General features: G+C 38.1%; 1 protein-coding gene across 1 annotated transcript in view; it reads right to left on the bottom strand.

Moving 5' to 3' along the window:
* Positions 1 to 5,145: 5,145 nt before the first annotated feature.
* The window catches only part of F5 (coagulation factor V), a 68,330-nt gene continuing 46,629 nt past the window's right edge, over positions 5,146 to 26,846 (bottom strand). Inside the window, exons 16-25 of the mRNA XM_048357781.1 lie at positions 25,005 to 25,212; positions 22,395 to 22,574; positions 19,961 to 20,077; positions 19,089 to 19,160; positions 17,938 to 18,041; positions 17,357 to 17,512; positions 14,194 to 14,338; positions 11,287 to 11,438; positions 7,308 to 7,490; positions 5,146 to 5,562 (exon numbers count right to left, since the gene is read on the bottom strand). Of these exons, the coding sequence (XP_048213738.1) occupies positions 5,416 to 5,562; positions 7,308 to 7,490; positions 11,287 to 11,438; positions 14,194 to 14,338; positions 17,357 to 17,512; positions 17,938 to 18,041; positions 19,089 to 19,160; positions 19,961 to 20,077; positions 22,395 to 22,574; positions 25,005 to 25,212 (1,464 nt within the window). The 3' untranslated portion in view covers positions 5,146 to 5,415. The remainder of the gene's footprint in view (positions 5,563 to 7,307; positions 7,491 to 11,286; positions 11,439 to 14,193; positions 14,339 to 17,356; positions 17,513 to 17,937; positions 18,042 to 19,088; positions 19,161 to 19,960; positions 20,078 to 22,394; positions 22,575 to 25,004; positions 25,213 to 26,846) is intronic.

Raw genomic sequence — 26,846 nt, 5'->3', positions numbered from 1 at the left:
ATAGGGTTACAATAAAAAGCAATGAGTGATGAATGGTGGTGGTCATTGCACAACACTGGGAATGTACTTAATGCAAGGAGATACTTTGATATAAAGCACTTGAGATAAATAGAATTATAAGCCTATTACAAAACTTCATGTCAACAAAAGAAGATAGAGATGTGAATTTATGTATACCTCTTTCCTAAGTCACAGAGAAGCTGCCTCTATATGTCAAATGTGGAACTGCTATGGTTTAAATATGGGATACCTTCCCTAGGCTTATGTGTTCAATGCTTTGTCCCCAGCTGACAGAACTATTTTGGAAGATGGTAGAAAATGGATGTGGGGCCTTGCTGGGAGAAGTCTCTGGGGGTGCTTTTTTTTTTAAAGGAAAAAGAGCACAGCTTTTATATTATTGAGCTTTATGTACAAAATCATTTGATTTCAAATAAACATTTAATGTAAAAACAAATGTTCTTTTAAACCGAATTTCTTTTACATCTACTGTACCATTCAAATGCTTTATCATCTTACATGATTTCTTCAAAATCAAGGGTACATATAGAAAAGCATTTTTTATTATAAATAGAAACAAAGGGTTTTTTCAGTTTTTATTATAAGATGACATAAAAAGTTTACTCAACAGAAGTAATTTCATTACTATTTGAGGGAGGAAATCACCAACTTTTTGTGCAAACAATGCTAGCCTTCTTTTAAGCATTAAGAACATTAACTGCTTAAGAAATGACATAAGCAATAATTCTACACCTACCTCTCCCCTAAAATAATCTATTTTTTTTTACAGCTTTAGCAAATTAAAGCTTGAAATCTGGGGGCGCTTTTAAATGTTATGCCTGTCCTTTCTTTCTCTCTGCTTCCTGTCTGCTATGATGTCTGCTTATCCTCAGTAATAATCCCACAGTAATAAAGCCAGCAACCATGCACTGAAACTTCTGAAAAAATGAGCCAAAATAAAAATCTTTACTCCATTTAAATTGCTATTCTTACCATGTGCTCGTGGCTTATACCTGAAATCCTAGCTACTCAAGAGGCTGAAATCTGAGGATCATGGTTCAAAGCCAGCCTGAAAAGTTCATGAGACTAATCTCCAATTAGCCACCAGAAAACCAGAAGTGGAGCTGTGGTTCAAAGTGGCAGAGTACTAGCCTAGAGCAAAAAAGCTTATAAACAATGCCCAGGCCCTCAGTTCAAGTCCTATTACTGACATAGATTAAAAACAAACAAACAAATAAATGAATTGCCATTCTCTGGCATTCGGTCACAATGATAAGAAAAATAACTAATATAACTAGAAACACAATTAAAATCACTTTAAGCATTTCAAACTCTCATGATTACTTAATATTTCTGTGCTTTATCTCATTTTGCTATTTGTCAATTTCTCACATGAAACATACTATTATCCATCTTCTTTCTACTCTAGTGCCATTTTCTAATTACTTACACAAATCCGAATTGTTCAATATGAGCATCTTTCATAGTATTTCTAGAAATGGCTTTCTTTTAATCTGACCTTTAACAACTTGCTTTTCATCTGACTTTATATATATATATATTTTTTGTTTTTGTTTTTTGGCTGTTTTGTCTTGTTTTGTTTTGTTTTGTTTTTTGCCAGTCCTGGGCCTTGAACTCAGGGCCTGAGCACTGTCCCTGGCTTTTTGCTCAAGGTTAGCACTCTACCACTTGAGTCACAGTGCCACTTCTGGCCATATTCTAAATATGTGGTTCTGGGGAATGGAACCCAGGGCTTCATGTATAAGAGGCAAGCACTCTTGCCACTAGGCCATATTTCCAGCCCTTCATCTGACTTTAAACAACTTGTTTTTTATGAACATCTCATTCACAGCTCCAGATTAGAGATATGTTTTATGGCTCTGTATCTCTCTTAGTCCATTCTCAGATCATTGGGTCCACTCAGGTAGCTATTACTTCATTAGAGCTTAAGTACACTCTTGATAAATGGACACAAATCAGGAAAGGGAGGCAACTGGATGAGTGTAAGAAAGAGTAGAGAGAATGGAACAATATCTCAGGGAAATTTTACAGGATCTTAAATTGAACATAATGCTTTTTATACTTTACTTTTCATTACTCCTTATCCAGATCTTCTTCATGGGAGCTCTGCATATCCACTACCCTCTTCAAATCACTGAGGTCAAATATTCTTTTATTATCTGACTCCACAAGGGCTGCTTCTCTGTGCTTTTATTATTCATGTTTTAAGGATTTAGGCTTTGTAAGATCCAAGTCGCTGTTTGCTTCCTCTGTTTAGTTTCTCCACTCAAAAAGATGATATGTTTGAAGAACTAAAGAATTATTTTATTTGTTTTTATTATACTTTTCCCTACAATGCCTATAATAATGCTGTTATACAGATTGAATAAGTTTAATATTCCTTAAAGGACTAAAATAGAGGTACAACTAGAAAGGTTAACATTAATTTTTCATTATGTATGCCAAACACAAAACACATGTATATGTTTTATATATGTTCATACAAGCCAGAGATGTCAAAATTGTAAAGCTCCATACTGTCTTCCAGCTAGAAAATTGACCATGGTCAGGGCTAGGCATTGACCAGGTAAATGTCATCCCATGCTTAATTATTTTCACTACATCCTACTGTTTGCCCTATCTCTAGGCTACAAGAATATGAAAACTTGGAAGAATTCACTATTGAGAATTTTCAATAAAATGTCTATTAGATGTGTATGTGTGTGAGAGAGAGAGAAAGAGAGAGAGAGAAAGAGAGAGAGAGAGAAGGAGGGAGGGAAATGGTAACGTGGAACACTCAGATACTTTTTATATGTCTTAGAGTTACTGCATTAAGGGAAATGCCAGTTGTCCCATGAATTAATCGTTCCTTTTTGAACCATCCAGAGGAATAAATGATGAAATATTTATGACTCTTGTGAAGATTCATACTACTTAGCTAATATTTTCCTCAAGTTTGCCACAAGGATCTGGAACTCAAAATTGGTGCTTATTCAAAGTTACTGTAAAAAGTAACATGACACTTGTCATTTATTGTAGCAATTTAAAATTTTCTTGGAGAAATAATTCTGTTTCTTCAGGCTCTTTGTGGTTTCTCATATGCAAACAGCTGTTCTTTTTCAGCTTTTATTTAGAATGACTAATAATGTTTTGTATTTTATCAGTCAGGTCTTTCTTTCAATTCGTAATTCTTCTATGAGTCATTCAAAATTCCATAGCAACAGGTTATGACATTATCAACAATACACTATGTTATGTCAATGGAGGATATATTATGCAGCCAAAGTTATACTTTCATGTAAATGATTTCACAGAGGAATTAAAAAGTGGAAATGTCTTTTACATCAAAATCAGATGTAGAACAAATATTTTATTGATCCCTAAGCAGTATATTCTAGATCAATTAGAAGTAATTAAAAAATATTGTCTTCCTGTCTGGGGAATGAATCATAAACATCATAATTTCCACTTTATGGAAGAGAAACCAGACAGAAAAGCTTGGAGGGGATCAGAAAAGGCAGAGAGAAGATCAAATGTACCTGTGTTCAACTGAATTTCCTGAGGAGTCCACCTGTGGCTATCATCTTACTTTGACCACAAGTTATCCCAAATGAAGCCAGCAGTAAGTTTTCCCTAATGACTCCAACTCCAGTCCACAGAATCAGGAAAGATATAAAGGTGATGATAATTGCTATGTAGCCCAGGCTGCCCTCCAACTTTCCATCTTTCTGTTCTAATTTTTTGTTTGTTTGTTTGTTTGTTTTTGGTTTGTTTTTGTTTTTTGCCAGTCCTGGGGCTTGAACTCAGGGCCTGAGCACTCTCCCTGGCTTCTTTTTGCTCAAGGCTAGCACTCTACCACTTTAGCCAAAGCACCACTTCTGGCTTTTTCTATATATGTGGTACTGAGGAATCGAACCCAGGGCTTCATGTGTGAGAGGCAAGCACTCTATTGCTAGGCCACATTCCCAGCCCCCTGTGTCTCCTTTCTGAATGCCAGAATACAGATGTGTGCTACCAAACCAGGATTAACTTTTTTTTTTAGTTTACAAACAGTGTAGTATACATATGCATAAAAATATTTACGTGTGTGTACAATGTAAAGTTTTGATATTTACACACATTGCAAACTGACTAAATCAAGTTATCTATCCCACCATATATCCTTTTGCTCGTTTGAGCACTAACTTCTGCAGTAGTTTATTTTACAAAAATGGATAGTTTCAACAGTGATTTCTGTCTTCTGTAACCTCACAAATGCTCCAACATTCCAGTCCTATAATATCTACAGTATTATTGGGTATTAATTTACCAGAGAAGGGGATGGTAAAGGTAGAAATTTCTAGAGGAAGGGAGAAAAGGAGTCTAAAGCTACAGAGACAGGTACTGAAAGAAAACTTAAATTGCTTGCCAGTTTGGCCCAACAGGAACAACTATATTTGGGTCCACAGTTCCAATATTCTGTTTTATATTCTATGCCTGTGGTGGAAAAAATATGCCATGTAGTACCATGAAGCTAAGTCTATATTCTCAGGGTTCCCATGGTTATTTGGTTTTGATATCTAGTGACCGTACATTTGAACATCAGCATGTGCAACTGATCCCAAGTTAGGAAAAATTCACAAGTCCAGTGTGTTGAAAACATACTCACTTGTTCTTTACTCATGAAGAGTCAGAAAAATCAAAGAGAAAAAGATAGGGCAGGGTTGTTTTTTTTTTTGTCATTTTGAATTTCATGACTGTTGTTTTCTCTATTATCAAGAAAATCAAACCCTTTAAAAATCTTATCTTTATTTACTACATTTTTAAACCAGAGTTATTTTCTTAAATAAAAGTGTTTTAAAATAGTGTATCTTTTAGTAATGTGTATACAATTTAAAGAGCTATAGTAAAGCGTATTAAATACATGAAAATTACTTTATGTAGCACTTTTTTTTTTTTTTTTTGGCCAGTCCTGGGCCTTGGGACTCAGGGCCTGAGCACTGTCCCTGGCTTCTTCCCGCTCAAGGCTAGCACTCTGCCACTTGAGCCACAGCGCTGCTTCTGGCCGTTTTCTGTATATGTGGTGCTGGGGAATCGAACCCAGGGCTTCATGTGTAGGAGGCAAGCACTCTTGCCACTAGGCTATATCCCCAGCCCCTATGTAGCACTTTTATCATTGTGAAAGATAAACCCTTCTCTTGTTGGGACTTAATATCATACTATATATATGCAAATTAATGCAGCAATAATAGCTCCCATCTCACTTAATGGCAGCAATGAGTTCCATTGAAAAAGTTTCTTGTGCACAATTTTATTCTCTAGTAGAAAAAAGAGGAACAGTGGGAAATTGTTAATATTTAAAATAGCTACAGAATACATTGCCTACTCTAATGTTTGAGGTCTGAAAGAGTCTCTTCTATGTTGCTTTAATCCTCAGTTCTAGTAGATATCACAGCCAAAGAGTTCCATACGAAGTGCAATACTTTGGTTCCATGTTTTAGGAATGATGCGGATAAACCTGGAGATAATCGGTGGCTTGAAAAAGTTCTTCACATGTCCCTTGCTATTGCTATTACCTTCAAAAATCTGAGAGGGAAAAAAAGAGAAAATCTTCAGTGTTGGCATAGTGTATATAGAAACCTTTTTCATCCTTTGAGCTTAATGTGAAGCCACCAAACAACACTATCACAGAGACTGATCCTCAGTTAATTATGAAATCACAAGCCAGGAAGTCCTCTGAGGGGATTTTCATTATACCAGTGATCTAAGTTCAACGAAGGAAGAATAAACAAATCTGCTCTGGTACATTGGGACAGCTGCAAAACCATCTTTGCTCTTGGCCCTTTGTAGCTCTGTGGCATTGAAGATGTATACATTATGGTGCTTGGTCCTCCATTTCCTCAGTTGCAAATGGAAGATGAAAAAAAAATTTACCTCACAGGAGTAAATATTTAAAACTGTATTTAAACATATGACAAGTGTCTGATAAGTGTCATGGAGTGGGAACTAGTAAATGATTTGTTATTGCTAAAACCTAAAATAAAATATGACCATTCAGTTTTACTCATTTATCTTTTTGACACATTAGAAAACAAAGGCAATTTTATAGTGTTTGGTTGGTAACACTTAGTCAACCAGATATGAGCCTGCTAAAACAACAACTTCATAACCTGGGACCTTAAGATGAAACAAACTAAGCACTTTATTTTCATCACATTTTTAAACATAGGTAACAATATTTACCACAGAATTTTGGGATAACTAAATATATATAACCTTCACAAGCAAGAGAAATCAAGATTGTTAAGCTAAGTAGCAACAATATGATAATTACTTGTAATTGCATAAAATATCTGAAGATAAGCAAATAACACTTATGAGTGGGAAATATTGGTTGAGACAAATTTAAGCAATTATCTGGCAGAAATAGCATTAATTTTTCATGGTTTATAGCATCAGTTAACCTGTTGGGTTTAAAAATTATGTTTTTCATCTCTAGCAAGTTCATCAAGATTTATATGCATACAGCAGAAGACAGTGTTTATAGCAGTAATGCTTACACTTTGGACAAGCTGGTATAGGGAGAAATAGGACAGGCTACAACCCTCAACCATGGGGATTAAATAGTGAGAAATAAGTACAAAGGTACTGTGTATTTGATAAAATTCATCTCAGTTCCCTTTTCCTGAGATGCTTCTGCTTACTTCAGCTCAATTTCCATTTCTGGAACACAAGGCACATCTCTTTTACTTCACCTCTGGGAGCATTTTAAAGCCACCTACCAGGAATTAGGGAGTGTGATAGAGTCATTCATCACTCAGAGAAAGATATTTAATAACAAGATGTCATTCAAAGTTTTAGGGTCTTGGGCATTTGGTCAATCAGGAATAACAAGTATATCTAAGGCAATGGTAATATGCTCTGATTTCACAGTGGAAGGTTTTCTAATGCCTTCACAATCTTTCTCAATCAGAGCTGGTTAAGCCTTACAGCAACTCTGGTATTTTGTTCTCATTATTTCACAGGTGGCTCAATCAAGGTAGAGAGGTGATGTGAATGGACACTGTGCCAAGTTCCAGCAGAACTTGAATTAGAAGACTTGAAGAGGTGGTACATGTCAGTGAATAGTTGTCAAAGACAAGGTAGTGGTAGTAGTAGTAATAGAAGTAGAAGAAGTAGAAGCAGAGGTAGTAGTAGAAGTAGTAGTAGTAAAGGTGGTAGTAGTAGTAGTAGAAGTAGTAGTAGTAGTAGTAGTAGTAGTAGTAGTAGTCTCATCATCTCATCACGGTAGTATTCAACTTGCTTTCCCTTTGCCAAGATCGCAACAGTACCTTGTCCACCATGGAGGATTTTTGCCTGTAAGGTTTCCATTCCACACCCTGGTCACTGTAGTGAATGCTGTAGCTCTTCACATACATTTCAGAGGACAGAGACTTGCAGCCCTGTGTTACAATGGCAGTTATCTTCTTGATTTTCAGTAGATCAATTTGTAACCATTGTTTGTTGTTGTTTGCCTATGAAAATGATATAAAGCAAATGACATGGAAAATGTTAAAAATGTTTGCTTTGGGAGGGATTAAGATGTAACTCACAGAATTTAGGATTTTTGGTTTCCTCCCTCAGGATTTGTTGTCTTTTAGATGCCTTCCCTATTTCTTCTTGACTGTTGCCACACATATGTGTAAATTTCTATTGACATAATTCATACTTTATACAATAATTATTTGTTTACTTCTTTGCATCCCTTACTGTTGCAGGGACGGATCTTAGGTACTTTGTTTCATTGCATTCACAACAAAGGCACAAATTGATGCTCAATAAGTAATTGTTGAATGAATAAATAAATGAATTTTACTTGAGAAAACTATTAAATTGCTAAATTATCTTTCTTCTTTCTTCCTTTTCCCCTCCCTTCCTTACTTTTCTTTTGCCAGTATGGGGACTTAAGCTCTCACATGGGGCTTTTTTGCTCATGGCTGGTGCTCTACCACTTGAACCATGTTCTAGTTCTTATCTGTAAATATTTTCTTAAGCAAGTTTGTTTAAATACTGTGATGATATTTCTGCAGGATGAACTGGGAAAGAATCTGATAGTATACTCTGAAATGTATTTTTAGAAGTACTCAACTTTTCACTCTTAATGTGAAATATAAAAAGTATAATTGCTTATTTTCTAGTATTTCATATAAATGTAATATTTGAGAGACCTAATAAAACTGCAAATAGGGAATGATACAAGCCAAGGTAACTACTCTGTCTGGCCTAATGAAAGTCACAATGAACCTCCTCTGTATAATTAATTTGTGCTAATAACAAATTTTACATGTTTTTTAAAAAGGCTCAATCATACTTGGTAATAAGTATTTAGAGAAGGAAAGTCAGAAGACATGTTGCATTTTGAAGTAATCTGAGATGAATTTTCACTTTGTGGAATTTTTATCATTTCCTCAATATCATTTATATTTGTATGAGTACATGCATATATAAATATATATACTTACATCTATGTATCAACATATATCTGTGTATAGTTTCACATGATATAAGTATTTTTAAAGCAAATTAATTGAATTAAATTATTTGATTGCAACACTAGCATTCTGTGATTTCAGGATGGGCCAGAATTAGTTGGAAACATAGGACTTTGGTTTCCAAGACACTCTGTGGAGTTTACGTGTACCACAATTCTCTTTTCCTTTCTAGTAGCCTAGTTTGAAGACAGGATCTGGAGTTATATAGAGAATTTCAGAGAATTGGAACATCTACACCTTAAGAGAGATAGGGGGATTAAGTAGAGAATTGGAATTTAGTCAGCTGAAAGGACCATGATATTACCCATTGTGGCTGAATTGGAGTGGTTAAGAGCCCATGGGAGGCCCTGATAGATATCTGGTTTAGAGACTATGTACGGGAGACCCAGGAGACTGCTGAGGCTAATTGTCCTGAGTTTAAGACTTACTATAAATACAAAAAGCAGGTAACAAAGGCAAGAATGTACATTCCTTTCCAGTTAGAAGGCTAAAACAGGTCTGGACATTAGATAGGCAAGCTTATAACTATTTCTCTTGATCTGGCTCTGAATAATTTTGAAAGGGTGAATGTCAAGTGACTCCAATTAGGATGTGACATCATCTCCTCTTACTCCTCTCTATGATTCCTTGTTTTGAGGACTGGACTCATCCTGGGGGTTCTAGGTGCTCATTTCTGGGCTAGCTTGTCCCAGTTGGCATTCGTGGTGTTTGAATTCAAGGCCTGAGCACTGTCCCTGAGCACTAAGTCAACTACTAACAGTTACCTTAAAATTAAATATCCCTTTTTTTTTTTTGTCAAAGTGATGTACAGAGAGGTTACAGTTTCATACGTTAGGCATTGGATACATTTCTTGTACTGTTTGTTACCTCCTCCCTCATTCCTCCCTCCCCCTCCCCCTTTCCCTCTCCCCCCATGAGTTGTTCAGTTGGTTTACACCAAACAGTTTTGCAAGTATTGCTTTTGTAGTCGTTTGTCTTTTTGTCCTGTGTCTCTCGATTTTGGTATTCCCTTTCACTTTCCTAGTTCTAATACCAGTATACACAGTTTCCAATGTACTCAGATAAGATACAGAGAAAGTGTAGGTACAACCACAGGAAGGGGATACAAGAGGATCATCAACAATAGAAGCTAAGGTTTCACATGGCATGTTGAAAGTAATTACAACAGTGATATATCACTAGTTTCCATAACATGGAGTTCATTTCACTTAGCATCATCTTATTTTTTCATAAGGGCATAGTTATTGGGCTCTTGTGATCCTCTGCTGTGACTAGCCTAAACCTGTGCTAATTATTCCCTATGAGGGAGACCATAGAGTCCATGTTTCTTTGGGTCTGGCTCACTTCACTTAGTATAATTTTTTCCAGTTCCTTCCATTTCCTTACAAATGGGGCAATGTCATTCTTTCTGATAGAGGCATAAAATTCCATTGTGTATATGTACCACATTTTCCTGATCCATTCGTCTACTGAGGGGCATCTGGGTTGGTTCCATATTTTAGCTATGACAAATTGTGCTGCAATGAACATTGTTGTGCTGATGGCTTTAGTGTGTTCTTGTTTGTGGTCTTTTGGGTAGATGCCCCAAAGTGGGGCTGCTGGGTCATAAGGGGAGCTCTATATTTAGCCTTCTGAGGAATCTCCATACCGCTTGCCAGAGTGACTGAATAGGTTTATACTCCCACCAACAATGAAGTAGGGTTCCTTTTTGGCCACATCCCCTCCAACATTTGTTATTGTTAGTTTTCTTGATATAGGACATTCTTACTGGGGTGAGATGGAATCTCAATGTTGTTTTGATTTGCATTTCTTTTATGGCCAGTGATGTAGAGCACTTGTTCATATGTCTCTTGGCCATTCTCATTTCCTCATCAGAGAAGTCTCTTTTTAAGTCTTTAGCCCACTAAATATCCTTAAGTAATCTTAAATATTCATGATTTAATATCAGGATCAATATATTTCTCTAGAAGGTATCTGACTTAGATCATTGTTCTATAGTCCATGCCTCCGACTGTCTTAAGGAATGTCCAAAGTTGTTAAAAATGGGGGGAAAAAGTTCAAATGGCACTATTTAGAAAATGAAAAAGTGCTGGCTAAATTGTGAAGAGAAAAATAAAAGAGATATGTTATGAATTTAAGTTATTTGCCTGTCCCTAATATTGCCTAATGAAGAAATAACAGGGGGCTGGGAATATGGCCTAGTGGCACGAGTTTTTGCTTCCCATACATGAAGCCCTGGGTTTGATTCCCCAGCACCACATATATAGAAAATGGCCAGAAGTGGCACTGTGGCTCAAGTGGCAGTGCTAGCCTTGAGCAAAAAGAAGCCAGGGACAGTGCTCAGGCCCTGAGCCCAATGCCCAGGACTGGCAAAAAAACCCAAAAAACAAAAAACAAAAAACGAAAGAAATGACAAACTAAGACCCTGCTCATGCATTTACATATTTTTTAGGCATACTTTCCTGATTCTGTGACAGAACTGAGTAGTTGTGAAAGGCTTTTTGGCCTGACAAGCCTAACATATTTACTATCTAGCTCTTTGCAGACAAACATTATGCTTTCTGTCTAGACCATGAATTACGGAGATGATGAATGACTTCTTTCTAAAGCAAAGCTAGAGCTAAATATATTGATTCAGTAGACATTTAGATTTTAAGATTTAGGGTTTTAATCTGCAGAAAGAGATGTTACTCCTATTTCTCAGATCCTTGATGTGGCCTGTGGTGGTAGGTTCCACCCCCACCATTTTTTTCCTAAAGAGCCAGAGAATCTATGTCACCTTAGCTTGCCAGGCATTTACACGGCCCTGGGCATTAAGTCGAGCACGAGATGGTTGCCAGTAATCTCCCCACCAAGGTTTCTTAAATGAAGAAGCTGTAATTTGCTTGTTTTCTATTTGTCCGTTTTCCATACCCAGTGGTGTGGAGCAGCCTGTCAAGAGAAAAGCAATCATTAGTTATGCAGCATTAATATTCCCTGGATGAAATTTGGGGATTGCAGATGAGACAAAAAATATTACTACCAACTAAAAAGAAAGCATGTGTTGAATCCAAGTGCCAAATCTGTCATCAGGCTGTGAATTTTTGTTTGTTTTGAAACAAAGTCTTGCTATGTAGCCCAGGGTGGTCTCAAACTGCCTATCATTGTTCCTCCACCTCTGAGTGCTGATATTATATGCTCATACCACTATGCTCTGCTGAATGTATTTTTTTTTTTTTTTTTTTTTTTTTGGCCAGTCCTGGGGCTTGGACTCAGGGCCTGAGCACTCTCCCTGGCTTCTTTTTGCTCAAGGCTAGCACTCTGCCACTTGAGCCACAGCGCCACTTCTGGCCATTTTCTGTATATATGGTGCTGGGGAATTGAACCCAGGGCCTCATGTATAGGAGGCAAGCACTCTTGCCACTAGGCCATATCCCCAGCCCCTGCTGAATGTATTTTTAATGTATTTTATAATCTCCATTTACCAATGAGAGATTTACAAAAATGCATTGCAATAACTTCCCTAACACAAGCAAAAAGAACAGGAAATTGAATTTAAACTCAGCTACTCATTTTTCTTTTCCACAATATCATGGACCCTTCAGTCTTTGCTTCCAGGTAGACAGCAATTCTAATCAATCTATATATGATCATGTGCTGTTAATGGTGTTTAAGTTAATAGCAGACCATATATGTGACAGTGATCCCAGTATATTATAATAGATTCCCCAAATGCCTATTGCTATTGATATAGCTGTCTTAATTTTATAACATAACACATAACACACATATTTGTGGTGATGCAGTTGTAAATAAACCTCCATCACTGTTGGGTGTGTAAAAGTATAGTGCATGCAATTATGTACAAGTAATTCCTGATGATAAGCCATAATGTTAATAGTTTACTATATTTACTATACTTTGGATCATCAGTTCAGAATGTGCTTCAATACTACTTCAACAAGAAGTTTCCTATAGGGCAGTATATGAAGTTATACTGGCACTAACTCTGCACATGTCAGTTACTGTGATTCTTGATTATATCAAGAGATCACATGGAGTAATGGACCCATATCACCTGTGTGGCCATTTTGTGATGTCTGCCCAAGGACATTTCTTAGAGCATAGCCCTGTTGTTAAGCAATATATGGATATGTATAAACATTTTCTTTTTCTTCTCCTCATACAGACTACAAAAAGATACAATTGATTTTTGGTAGTCATCATTTTGTATTTTCCCATCATTGCCTTATGTCTGACTGATGCATGCTTTGGAATTTTGCCAAGGCATAATCCAAATATCCTAAGCAGTAAGCCTGACCCATTAGTGTGAGAAACATAGTGAGTGAGCCTGACAAGTTGCCCATCTTTGTGATCCTTTGTTCTTGATTGTAAAACATGTGGCAATTTTCTTGAAGTGATTACCTTGCCTTTTCTGTGATAGGAAAACAAACCCTGGAAAAAATTCTTCTAATGTTAATTATGTAAGCATGATGAAAGTGAAGAAAAAGTAATGTTTCTTGTATGGAAGTGGTGTTTTAAACTAACAGAGCTGAACATCACATTTTCAATTAGCTTGATCTTACAAATGAACAAAGCTACCATTTACTCCATTTATGGAAGTAAAAGTGTAGTTTATGGAACTGTCTCAAGAGGTATTCCTTTTTGCAAAAAATAGCATTTTATATAGGAAGTACTATATATAGTTACTATCTGAATATTAGCAAAATGCCTATATCAATATAACTCATGAATGCCAAGGGTATATTATTGTACCTTTATCTGTTTTGATAAGAAATTGACTTCAGGGGTTGGCAACTTTCTCCACTGTGAGTCATAGCTTCTTCTCTTACCCTTAATCAAAGTATTATAACTCCTCAATAGAGTTACAGTGTGACTACATACTGATCCCTTTACCCACTTAGTCTTTGAGCAGCCAGCTAGGGCCTGGAACAGCCAAATCTTGAGCCAATTTCTTTGTATTCTTTTATCTCAAAGTGCTAGGCAGGTAAATATATATAAATATATGTATATAAATATATATACATATATATGTGCTTTGACATGAGGAATCCTCAAAAGCATTGCTTTAAGAGTTAGAGCAAAATAATTTGATAAGACTCTTAGACATCCTCACTATATAAAGTACAATTCTATTTTGACTAATAGTATCTAGATTTTATTTCTATCATAGGTTGTATTACATCCCATGAAATACAGGATGAAATATGTTTCTATATAAGGTACAAAAGAAAATATAGAGTACAATTGTGTTATCAGGAAGTTGGAAAGCAGATTCAAATTTCAAATTATTCACTGAACACCAACGATATGCTGGAAATCTTGCTAGGTGTTTCATTGCACTAAAGTCTGGCTAACCTGGAGGACTTTTGAAGCATAAAGCCTTGCTTGACTCTTAGGAAGTTCTTGTTGAAAATATGCAAATGAAGGTAATTTTAAATGAAGCGCTTTCCTTGCAAGTTATCCAGGCATTGTTTATGGAGGTGCTGCCTGCCTTCTGGTTGGTAGAACCAGTCTTAGTCTAAATCACACTAAAAGTTCACCTGAGTAAAGTCTCTGTTTTGCAGAGATTTGGGGGGACTCCCAAGTCACTGAAGAGATCTAAGAGTTCTATTTATTCTCCCACACTTTCCAAACCTTGAGTTTCAGAATGTTAGTAAGAGGGTAATGCATCTTTGTTCCTTACCATTAACCTCACAACCTTGCAGCTCCAATCGCAGGGCAGGTCTGTTATAGGACTTTGTTGGCGAGATCCTAATGTATCTAGCCACAATAGGTGGGTCAAATTGATTCTCTTTTATCATAGAAGCATCTGAATTGCCATCAAAATACTAGAAGAAAAGAGAAAAACAAAGTTATGTAAGAATTTAAAGTGGTTTCATCTTAACATGTCTAGTTTAATATTGCAAATATTGCTTTCATGGAGCCTGAATCAAATCAGTTTGTTCTTAGAACATATTTGAGGTTACTTTCACTTCCAGGAAGATGAAGTAAACTCACTATAGCCTATTCCTGCTGCTCATAACAAACAAAACAAAAACCAAGTAGACTGAAAGGTGGAGACAAGAGTAGACTGGAGGGGCTGGGAATATGGCCTAGTGGCAAGAGCGCTTGCCTCCTACACATGAAGCCCTGGGATTGATTCCTCAGCACCACATATATAGAAAAGGCCAGAAGTGGTGGTGTGGCTCAAGTAGCAGAAAGAGCAAAAAGAAGCCGGGGATAGTGCTCAGGCCCTGAGTTTAAGCCCCAGGACTTGCAAAAAAAAAAAAAAAAAAAGAGTAGATTGGCTAGGGTTCTCAGAACCCTAGGGATGCCATGGCTTTGGGTTCCCTAGGTTTTCTTTTTGCCACATATCCAAGTTTTAGAGATGAAGAAACTAGCAACCTGAAAACACCAATGGGTACCCATTTTAATACGGCCCCAAATAAGAGCCTATTTTCATTAGCTAGAGAAATCAAGGAAGGGCAATTTTGTACCAGAGAACAGTTTAGACAATAAGTGTTCTATTCTAGCCAAACATCACTAAAAAGTGTGTCCCCTCCCTCCCTCACAGCAGTAAAGACTGAAGGAGGAACCTCGAGTTTTAGGTTCTTGAGACTAAAGAAGTACCTTCATACATACCCTCCTTGGGTTGTGTTAGAAAATTCCAAAATAGGAACCTAGAGCTTTAGCTTCTCTACCCCTACCCTCTAGCAAGGCTCCCTTACAATTTCAGTAGTGACCACTGGGGAATTTCTGGCATCAGGGAGCAATAATTCCCCTGAATTTCCAAAGGAAAGGGGGGCGGGCTGGAAGTGGGACCCTATCTGGCAGTCACCATTGTCAGAAAACACCAATGGCTCACACCTGTAATCCTAGCTACTGGGAAGGCTGAGACCTGAGGGTCGCAGTTCAAAGCCACCCGGAGCAGAAAAGTCTGTGAGACTCTTATCTCCAATAAACTACTCAGAAGAAAGCCAGGAATGGTGCTGTGTCTCAAGGGGTAGAGTGGTAGCAGTGCCCAGGCCCTGAGCTAAAGCCACAGGATTGGCAAAAGAAAGAAAAAAGGAAAGGGGGGGAGGAAGGAGGGGGGAGGAGGGAGAGAGGTGGGAGAGAGGGAAGGAGGGAAGGAAAGGAAAGGAAAGAAAAAGGCAGGAAAGGAAAGAAAGGAAAGAAAACACTAGCTAAAATAATAAGAGCAAACATCAGTAAGATTGAAAACACAAACAGCAATGAAAGAGTTGATTCTTAAAAAAGATAAAAATGAATCAACAAACAAATCTGTAAAAATGAGGACATGAAAATTAAATATATCAGAGGTGTCACTACAAACCCTAAAGACCTCAGGAAAGCAAGGATGATAGATACTACAAACTCCACACACATGAAGAAGAAATGTGTTGATTAACTGAAAACACACAAAGTGAGTTGGGGATATAGCCTGGTGATACATCACTTGCCTAGTGTGTTATCAAGGCTCTGGTTCAATCCCCAGCAGTGCCAAAAAATCATAATGCATCCAATATATAAACAGATAATTTGAGTAACACTGTAAGTAGTTATAATTTAAAAACTATCCCTCTCCCTAAAAAATTCTCCAGGTCCAAATGGTTTTGCTAGTGATTTTTAGCAAAATTCAAAGAACACAGACAGTAGAAACCTCTTCCAAAACAGAGAATAAAATATCACGCTGATCAATTTGAGTCTAGTACAACTGTGATATCAAAAACAGGACCAAGCAGTACTCAAAATATTTACTGATGTCTCTCACTAATATAGATGTAAAAATCTTCAAGCTATGGATTTTATGGCTGTCTGTATTTTCTCTCCCAATACTGATTAGTCAGGACCATAATCTAAGATTTTCATGGTTTGCTTTAAGATACATTATAAATAATTTATCATTAGAAAATCCTTGGGCTGGAGGTATGGCTTAAGTGTCAGAGCATCTGCCTAGCAAATGCAAGCCCCTAAATTCAAACCCTGGTACTTTTTTTTGATGGTCCTGGATTTGAACTCTTGGCCTGGATGCTATCCCTGAGCTCCTTTTGCTCAACGCTAGTGCTCTACTCCTTGAGCCACAGTGCCATTTCAGGCTTTTCTACATAGTTTATTGGAGATAAGAGTCTCACAGACTTTCCTGCCCAGGCTGGCTTCAAACCATGATCCTCCGATCTCAGCCTCCTGAGTAGCTAGGATTACAGGCGTAAGCCAGCAGTGCCCAGCTATACCTTTACAAAAAATTCAAAAAATAATTAATCTCCAACACTGAGAAAGGAGAGATAATGATAATGTTGACAAATAGTAATGATAATGTAGAAAAATAGTAAATGATTTATAAAAATGTAAATGGAGACAAATTCAAGGTTATTCATGGTTATGGTAGCCAGACTCCTTGCATTCTACTGATTTGCTTTAGAGAAAGGCAAAGTGGAGAGAGGGCTCCTGGCTGAGCCTATAAGAGACTAAGCAGGGATTGTCATTCTGCAAGTGTGACCTCAAAATTAGTTTGAGAAGCACACTGTCTCTGGACATTACCTTTTCTTTGGGCACATTAAAATAAATAACAAAATAAAGTATAGTAAAATCAATTGACATGAACTTTTTGGGTAAGTCCAGATATAGGTGCTGCCATAACTTGCTGGTTTGTCTGGATGCTTGATTTGATGCTAAAGTGACTTTTTCCCAAGTTCTAGGGAGTTTTGAAGTTTTTTTTCATAGTGCACAAGCCCATCATATTACCACTTTCCCCTGTTAGGCCCTTCAAAAGCCATTCATATTCACATTCATAAATATACTTTTACAAGGACACAGTCACTCTAACCCAGAGTGAGCTTTGAGATGCAGACAGAAATGTGTACACAGACCATCACATTCTTCGTGCTGTTCCCTTTGAAGATCTGCCAGTTGGTTTGGTCAGCACTATAAGCCACAGAGAACTCTGTGGTATAGCAGGACTTTAGGTAGTGTTTAGCACCTTGAGTTTGTATCCCCGTGATTACAACTTCCTTCTGCAGATCCACCTGCAATATAGCAAGACCAGTAAACAGAACTGTCTATTTCAGTGAGTCATATTCTGCCATAACTCATAGTATAATTATATTTCTTTAAAGAGGAAACACCTAAGGTCTCCACAAACTTATGAGATGACTAGATATGCTCCAGAGTTGATCACAGTCTCAGAACTTGAAATCCAGATCAACCTCTAACTAGCTGTACATAACTTTGAAAAGTTGTTTTACATCTCTCGGTTTTTCCTCTGTGTAGTATTTCTAGAACCACCTTGAAAGGGTTGTTTTGGAAGATATAAAGTACTGAGAATAATGCCAAACATCTAGCTATTGCTATTTCTTATAATAATATTGTAAAAACAAGAAGGCATTACTAAGTCATTGTCGCGTTTATCAAAATAGCAGTAAATAAAACATACTAGGTTAACAAGACATACCTGGATCCAAGGTTTAGAGGCAATTCCTGTTGGAATTTTTTCTATACTCCAAGCATTATATGACCCACCATTGTTTAATCTTGCTAATTTGGGCTCCCAATAACCTAAATTCAAAGAGAGAAAAACTATTCTGAACTTTATTTAAAAAAACAAGTGATTCCCAATTTCTCAAGGGAATTCAGTCCAGCAGAAACCAGGTCCTTGTGGTACACACCTGTAATCCCAGAACTTGAGAGGCTGAAGTGGGAAGATTGCAAGTTGAAGGCCAATCTGGGCTATGTAGGGAGACTTTGTCTCAGAACAACATGAAAGAACACCAAATTCTTAGAGAAAAAGAGCCTGTATTGTAGATAGGTGACTAGATAGTTGACATGAGCTTTAGCTACCAAGTCAATCTTTGATGATGAAATCCTGGCTTCAGGCCTGTGTTTGGTTGGCTGTCAACCACCACCCATCCCTTCCTGCACACAGGTCTTGTTTGTCTTTTCTCATTTATGTTGATATGACTGCCGCTGATTATGCCTACCTAACAGGAAAATATGGGATAGCTGTATAAGAGCCTCCTTATTCTCTCCATCATGGCCTCTTGACCTTGGGAAGGAATTTGAGGTAGAGTGAGTAAATTCAGAAAGAGTACTTGACATATAGTAGGTGATCAATAAAGTTTCATAACTAAGTAAATAGGTGGCACAGACAAAAGGCTATATTATTGGGGACCATAGCTTCTGGTGATAAAACACGTGAATCTGGCTGGAGCATTATATGTGTGAGCAAATCCAGAAATGATAAAGGGACTGAGTTTTTAAAATGGGCACATGGTCATAAGAGTAAGCTATTGACTTCTTATCAAACCTCTGCTAGAGACTGGGCTATATTTGGAGATATCAGTGATGTGTACTGCCTTGTTTTTCTGGAAAATTACCCTTTGGGGACAATAAATATAAGCTAATCACAGAGATAAAAGCAAACAGCAGGCTTTCAGCTCCTGCCACAAGTCAACTTCCACTACCAGATGAGCACCCCCAAGGGAGTTTTTCCATTATGTTTTGGAAGAGGAAAGCTGAGAGAAAGCTGACCCATAGACAGGATTGTCACGAATGGCTTCACAGGTTGTATACATATCATTAACAGGCTATGATACAACTACTTACTCAGATACTCAGAAGCTTTGATCTGTGAATCAGCTATCATACCAGTACTTAGCCCCAGTGGCATTTTACATCCTGTAAAACAAACAAACAAACAGGGGGAAAAAAGACTTTTGCTTAGAAAATACATGTGAAATGAGATTAAAAAAAGAACCAACTTCTATGGCTAGAATTCATACCTCTGTTAGATAAAGAATTAAATATTTCTATCTACTGTGTGTGACAGTGACTTAAATATGCCTGATCATAAAAAAGGTAGTGAGCATATTAGTAAGAATGGAGCTTTAACTAAAATGGTGCCAATCCAGAGGATAAACTGGGATCCTGAAATTAAATTGGTTTAAAAACTGATTTTTACCTGCTTGAATTGTAAAACAAGCTATTTGACGTTAAGCACTATTCTTTAGAAGACTATGCAAGCATGCAGAAGTTAGAAGGTTAGTTATATCTTGATTGGGGTACCTGGATGTGACCACAGTGGGTGATATTCCATATATACATAGTGAAGGCTTTACAGATGGAAGGGTAGATGGAATCTGTGTTGTATACAGAAATGCCAAGTTCAATGTTGATTCTAAACTACCTATTCCTTCTCTACTGTAGGAACCTGGAGAGTTTATTAGACGCACATTCCACTGGATTGTAATCCATGATAAAGAATGCTTTCTACTGGTTTTCCAAAGAAGAGGAATGCTTTTGGTCTGAACTATATAGTTTAAGTTTTCTAGATGACTGGCATGTTTTTAGTAGACTTTGCATCAAAATTAAATTAACTATGGCTACAAATGCTTTTGTCATACCCTGTTATCAGAGCTGAAGTTTTGCAATTTAAAGGCAGCAGGCACTCCTGCTGATTCCCATCATGTGAGTGATACCTTTGTCTATGATGAGAAATGGAGTTTGCATTCCTGCTCTCTGGTTTTCTCCAACCTCTGTGTCTAGAAGCCACCAACCAGCTTTTGATGCCTTCATTTCAAGAGTTTTAAAGGAGCCTAAAGTACAGAGTAAGGACAAAGTTACATACCCAAAGATTAACAAGTTAATACAAAGCTAATGGCTCTCTTAAGAATTTTTCAATCCCTAATCACAAAAGACTTTATAGTAGACTTGAACAGGTATGTGTTTCTCTTGGGGCAGGACTAGAGATATAATAGATAAAAAAGCACAAATTACAACGTGCTATGTGTAACTGTAGCTTCTATTATTGATGATCCTCTTGTATCCCCTTCCTGTGGTTGTACCTACACTATCTCTGTATCTTATCTGAGTACACTGGAAACCATGTATACTGATAAACAGTGGTATATAGGGTAAAAAATACAAACAACTACAAAAGCAATACTTGCAAAACTGTTTGGTGTCAATGAACTGAACAACTCATGGGGGGAACGGAAAGGGGGAGAGGGGAGGGGGGAATGAGAGACAAGGTAATAAGCAGTACAAGAAATGTATCCAATGCCTAACGTATGAAACTGTAACCTCTCTGTACATCAGTTTGATAATAAAAAATTGAAAAAAAGCACAAATTACTAAAAACAAACCACTTCATAATTTTTAAAAAATATGCCAAATGTCACTTAAATGTAATGTTACAAGCTAACGCAGACACAATAAAACTCACAGTTCTAAGTATCAGTGACTTTGAACTACTCATCATCTGACATTGAATACATTGTATGTCTCTTTCTCCATCTTGCTTTATTATACAAAAAAAATCAAAATAAAATCTCCTTTTAGTTTCAAATTTTCTTGATAGATTAGATATTTGCATATACATTTACATAAATTGTTTCAGAAAATTATAGAAAAAAGTGATTTGTAAAATTTTTGATCATTTCTTTTGGTACTTAATATTACCCTTTACCAGTTAGCCATACTTAAATTCTGTTGAGTACAATTTGAGACTATATCCCAGATTGTGAGTGAAAATTAATAGCCAATGGTCCTTATCATCAAATGCACTGAACAAGATCTGTAGTTTTTCTCTCTCCAAAAAAAAAAAAAAATTCACTTTGAGGGTTTGGATGAGGCAGTCAATCTTAGCTTTTAGCTTTCTCAGTCAGTTAATCTTGCTGGCTTCTGTGAAGAATGCCTCATCTGCTGATATGTGGGGGAAGACAAGAAGAATTAAACCTGGTCCTTTTTGTCTCTGATCTTGACAGAGCAGGCTTTTTAGATTTATTAGGGAGTCATTGGTATATAAAAATCCGACAGGCTCTCCCTTTTCACCTCCACTTGCCAATCAAGGCCCATTTGAACTAATGTGCCCACCTGGAGTCCTGTCAAGGAACTGCCTTTTACTAGGTCCTTGGCATGTGTGCAAGGATAGCTACTTGTTAAAAATGCAGAATCCAGCTAGGCCTTTGTGGCTCACCCTGTAATCCTAGCTACTCAGGAGGCTGAGATCTGAGGATCACAGTTCAAAGCCAGCCCTGGTAGGCAAAGCTGTGACACTCTTATCTCCAATGAACTACCAAGATCCAGAAATGAAGCTGTGGCTCAAAGTGGTAGAGTGATAATCGTGAGCACAAAAGCTCAGAGACATGTCTAGGCCCTCAGTTCAAGCTCCAGGACTGGCACAAAAAAGCAGAATACTGGGAATTTTGACTAAGATCTACCTCTTCAAAGTCTCTAAGAGCAAAATCTCTGCTTCTACCATTCATATTTTAACCAGCTTCCTAAATCTTGAGTGACATCTTGTACTCACAGTCCTACTGCTACACCTATTATACAAGCAGATTCACCTACAAACAACTCACTAAGGGCATCAACATCCTTTCTGATGATTGAAGGTTTTTTTTCCAAATTAAAACTTTATCATTATTCTTTACTTTTTCTAATCATTAAAAAGAAAACTTGTCTCCAAATAGCTTCATGAATCAATTAAGATTATGATTCCTGGAGTCACTGACCCAAAAACAGGGTAACAGAGCCAGGAGTCAAACCTAGGAATCCACAAAAACTAGTTAAGTTTTGAGTCCCCCTTCCAAAAGAAAAAGAAAAATGCTGCTGCATGAGTCTTCTGTGATGAATTCCCTCATCTGCTGGAGACCTGATCTGTTTGACCTGTAGTGGTTTGGGAGAAATCATAGGACACACAGCTGAACCACATATTCAACTTGTGTGGTGCCACACACAGTTCACATTCACTGACTTTTTTGAGAAAGTACATACAACTTTGGACTTTGGTATGTGGCTTTGCCCAGTTTCGATGTTCCAGAACCCTTGAAGCACAAGGAGAGAATAAAAAGTGAGATGCCCTATCCTGCTATTTTTAGCAGGGAACTCTTCCATTGACCACATCTTTACCAGGCAGAAGGGGCCAGACCCCTAACTGATGCTGTTGAGTGCCATTTTCCAGCAAGGTTTGGCCATGAAAGTGAACCACATGAATGTCTTGGGAGCCGCCCATGTTCAGCAAGTATAGTCTCACCCACTCTTGCTCGTACATTCTCAGGCCAGGCAAGTTGAAGATCCTCCCATTAATGGCTGCAAGGAAAGAGTTGCAGTCAGTTAAAAACCTGTCCACGCCAGGAAAAGGCAGGTAAGGAAATATAGGGCACTGACTCACCACCCATCTTTCCCATCACTTGACATTCCCAGGCCCACCCAGGCATAGAAAGGGTTTCCTACACACCCTAAAACCAGTGAGAGGTTGAAACAGAACCTCCCCACACCTTCTCATGTCACTCTGCAAAGGTCTATAAAAGTGTGGTGAGTTCTCCTTCGCTCTGCTTTCCCCAAAATTTGTACTTCTCCTGTCCAGTGATTTTCCCATTATCCTTCACATTAATAGAGTACATTTTCTTTTACCACACAAAGATGAAGACTAAGAAGGGTAGATAATACAAACTCCAGGTGTGATAATAAGTAAAGGACCATATGCTTGCTCTCACCCTAAGACCTAAATCCAGAGATAGTTTCAGGTCAAATTAGAAGGTAGATTTTATCTTGTTCTTACCAGCTGTAGGAATTCATGTTTATTTTCTTCCTTGGTATGATTGCACTTCTGCCTCCCTTTTAGCTTAGATGTCTAGGAGTTTGGGGCTGCATCCATTCTCTCCTTAGTGTAATATATTTTTGTTGGTAGTATGACCCTGACCTCATGATCCTCGTGCCTGTGGCTCCCAATGCAATAACGTGTGTGTGTGTGTGTGTGTGTGTGTGTGTGTGTGTGAAAGCATTTTGTAAACTTCACACCTAAAAATAATTTTAATCTTACAGCTTAGCACATGTAACTGGAACAGAAAGGATTTTTTTCTTCTTTAATATCTGTGGAATTTAAAGAATCAGAGTCAGGCAAGGGAATTTTTTTAAAGGGGAGGAGGTAAACTCATTTTAGCACCCTTAAAATTACATCGCGCATGAGTTTCTCAGTTTCTGCTTAAGAAACAGATCTCAGCAGAATGAAGGGTTCTAATTAGATCAGCATTGTTAACCTGTTACCTCAGGATATTGAAGTGAAGACTGTCAACATAATAGGTGCTCAGTAAACATATGGGAAATTGAGATGAATGATAAGAATCACATATTTATTTGCTATTTCACTTCTTTACTAAGGACATCCTGCAAAGGTGAGTCATCATAGTAGGGGCTGGGAACTCAGAAGGTCTGTGTATCACACACCCTGATAAGTACTTACTCCATGAATTACCAAGTCACAGGGATTTTAGACTGCAGCACATTTAGGACTGAAGCCATATTGGAGATATTTGATTTTTTGAAGACATCAGGAAGCTGGGCCTGGAGGGCCCTCAGCAAATTAAAGGAGTAGATATGGTAGAAGAGGAGAAGAAAGAGGGGATGGGAGAAGCAGAGAGGAGAGGGGAGGAGAAAGGAAAGGAGAGAGGAGAAGGGAGAGGAGGAAGGAAGGAAAGAAGGAAGGAAGGGAGGAAGGGAGGGAGGGAGGATGGAGGAAGGAGAGGAAAAAGTAAGGGAAGGAGAGATGGGAGAGGAGAAGAGAGGAGAGAAGAGAGCTATGCTTACAGTCTCTTGGATGGCTGTTTCTCAATCAATTTGGCTTAATAGAACCCTTTTAGTATTTGTATTTTTAAAATGTTTTAACCTTTTGTGATAAACAGAATCCATTCTTAGCAGGTGGGGGGTTTAAAGCCTATGTTTTCACTCATAGGTAAAGAAAAGAACAAAATAAGTATAGCACAAGCATGCAAATTGTAGAAGAGGGAAAATATACCTACCTTGCCTTGACGGCTGCTGGAGGGTGTCACTGATTAGACTATTATGTATAATGTCTTTTGTTTCTTTATTTCCTTAGCTACTAGCCTCTTTCTCCTTCTCCATTACCTGAGTGCTCAGAACAGCCATCTGCCGTCCCCAAACTCTGGAAACAGGGCTTAACAGTCTTAACTTTTTTCTAATTTCCACCTATTGTTCCTTTTGCCCTCAGACCATTTGTTATCTAGTTGCCAATTTACAGATCAAATGCCTGAATGGATTTCCAAATGGGAACATTTTTCCCAGTGTGACCATCTAATTGCTCTCTTGCCACTCTTCTCTACTATGTGACTGCCTATCTTCTTTTCTGTCCTATAATCACTCTTATTTGAAAAAGATACATGACTGACCCTTTCTTCTACAGAATGATGTGCTCCATTAGATATCAAGAAACAGAGTCATTAGCTTCTTAAAGTGTAGACTAGCCGAATCCCTTTCAATGTATGTTACCACCTAAGTGAACTGGCCTATTTGCTTTGCTGGTTTGTTTGGGGTTGTCTGGCAGCAGCCTGTGCTTCCTTGTCTTTGTCCTCCTTAGCCCTCTGAGATGCTAAGAATTCAAGTGCGGTTGAAGTTACTGACTCCTCAGAAGCATCTAATGTTTAATCTTGTGAAAAACCTAAGGGCAGGAATCACTGGGACCCAGTGTTGTTTGAGAGATTAGATCAAAGTCAGAGGAAATACCATAAAACTCATGGGAGTTTTTTACTTCTGAAGATTCGAGTTTCCAAGACCTTTTGGACTTTTCATAATACCAGCTCTTCTTCTCATCAAAGACCATAAAAAGTAAAACAAATTCTCTCATGTCCATGGCCATGTTGCTGTTCTTATGAAGTATTCCTTTTCGGCAGACCAAAAGAGGTCCTATCAAGCCGGAGTGGATGTCTTTCTCCTGGAGGATAGGAAGAACAAATTGTATATATTCTCCTTTGCTTAGGGTTTTCTTTGCTCTTCTGACAATTACTGTTCTTACAGAAAAGGGACAATCCCCCAACAGGCTCTCCATTGGGGAATATTTATGGATACATTAGTAAGCTTGGATATCTATCATTTCATTCTGCTTCATTCACATTCCCTTCATCTAATTGTACTCTCCTTTATACCAGTGATGATGATGCTATTGATAACATAATGGATACCACTTTTTGAGCACCCATACTGTAGTAAACACTTTGCCTCAAGAATCTCACTTAATGCCAACAACTCTCCTAGATGTGAAATATAAATCAATTTGTTGTCCAAGTATTAAATGCCTACTATGTGCTACACACTATTACCTTATTTATTAGAACTGAAGATGAGAAGGGTCATGTCATTTTCCTGGTGCCACTTAGTAGGGACATGGTAGGAATTTAAATCTAAATGTAGGAGCTAGGGATGTAGCTCAGTGGTAGAATACATGCACAGAGGTTTGCAGTCTGCTCTCTCTCTCTCTCTCACTCTCTCTCTCACACACACACACACTCATACACATACACACACAGAGCTGCTCTTTTACTATGCTTTGAATGGAGGACTTTAAACAACTTCAGTGTGTAAATTATGTTATGTTTACCACATGCACCGTAGTGTTTTGAACTATCTGTACATTGCAGAATGACAGATGAGCCTTGCTTTTTCAATCTTTAATTAAGAGCTGTATCTGTGAATGATTTTGACGTCTCACCTGCTTCCATAAATCATAGGAGGCAGCTAGAATTCAACACCTGAGAAGAAATATGTCCCGAACTGCCTGCCTGAGAATAAAAGGGATCCTCCAGCACTGGGGAACTAACTCTAGACACCATGGCCTAGAAAACCAGCCCTAGCATGCTCCAAATACTCTAGCCACCTCCTTGCCTGAGCTCAAACCTGCCCATAGAGGTTGTGGTACACAGTTCAGTTTGAGGTTGCCATATTCAAGCAAGGGACAGCAGCACCCTGGGAGACTTATCTGGCTTGATCCAGGATGAGTGATGCTGCCGGACAGCCTGTCAACTCCAGCCATGTAGGATTTCCTTTAGGTCCTGACTCCCCACCCCCAACCTGGGGACTCCTTTGTCTTAGACATTGATTGTTCTTTGTTCCAGGCCTTGTTCTCTTGTTTGCTGAGACTTTTATGCATAACTGGGGATCATCACTGTGTGTGTGTGAATGGTTTTGATCTCACACCTGCTTCTACAAAGCATAAGCAGTAACCTGTGTTCAGCACCTGGGTAGAAGTCAGCCCCAAACTGTGTGCCTTGAAACAAATGGGAGACTTGAGCATTAGGGACTCTCTGTAGTTAGTTTGGCCTAGAAAACAAAGCTAGCATTAAAGGTGTACTAGAGGCCTGGCTGCCTGCTTGCCTGAGGAGAGAGGGCCACCTGTGTTTTCTTGGGTGGCCTTGAGCAGACTCATTGGCCACATTTACATGGGATTGCACTGTGGAAATAATAACTGTCCCTGTCTCAGAGGGCCAAGGTGAAACGAGAGAGTCAGGTGTATGCAGTAGGCACCACAGGAATGCTAGTTTCCTTGCCTCTTCACCTCCCAGCAGCCTGAGC

Source organism: Perognathus longimembris, chromosome 11 (assembly GCF_023159225.1).
Source record: "Perognathus longimembris pacificus isolate PPM17 chromosome 11, ASM2315922v1, whole genome shotgun sequence".
Lineage (NCBI taxonomy): Eukaryota > Metazoa > Chordata > Mammalia > Rodentia > Heteromyidae > Perognathus > Perognathus longimembris.
This window is presented reverse-complemented; position numbering and strand designations above follow the sequence as displayed.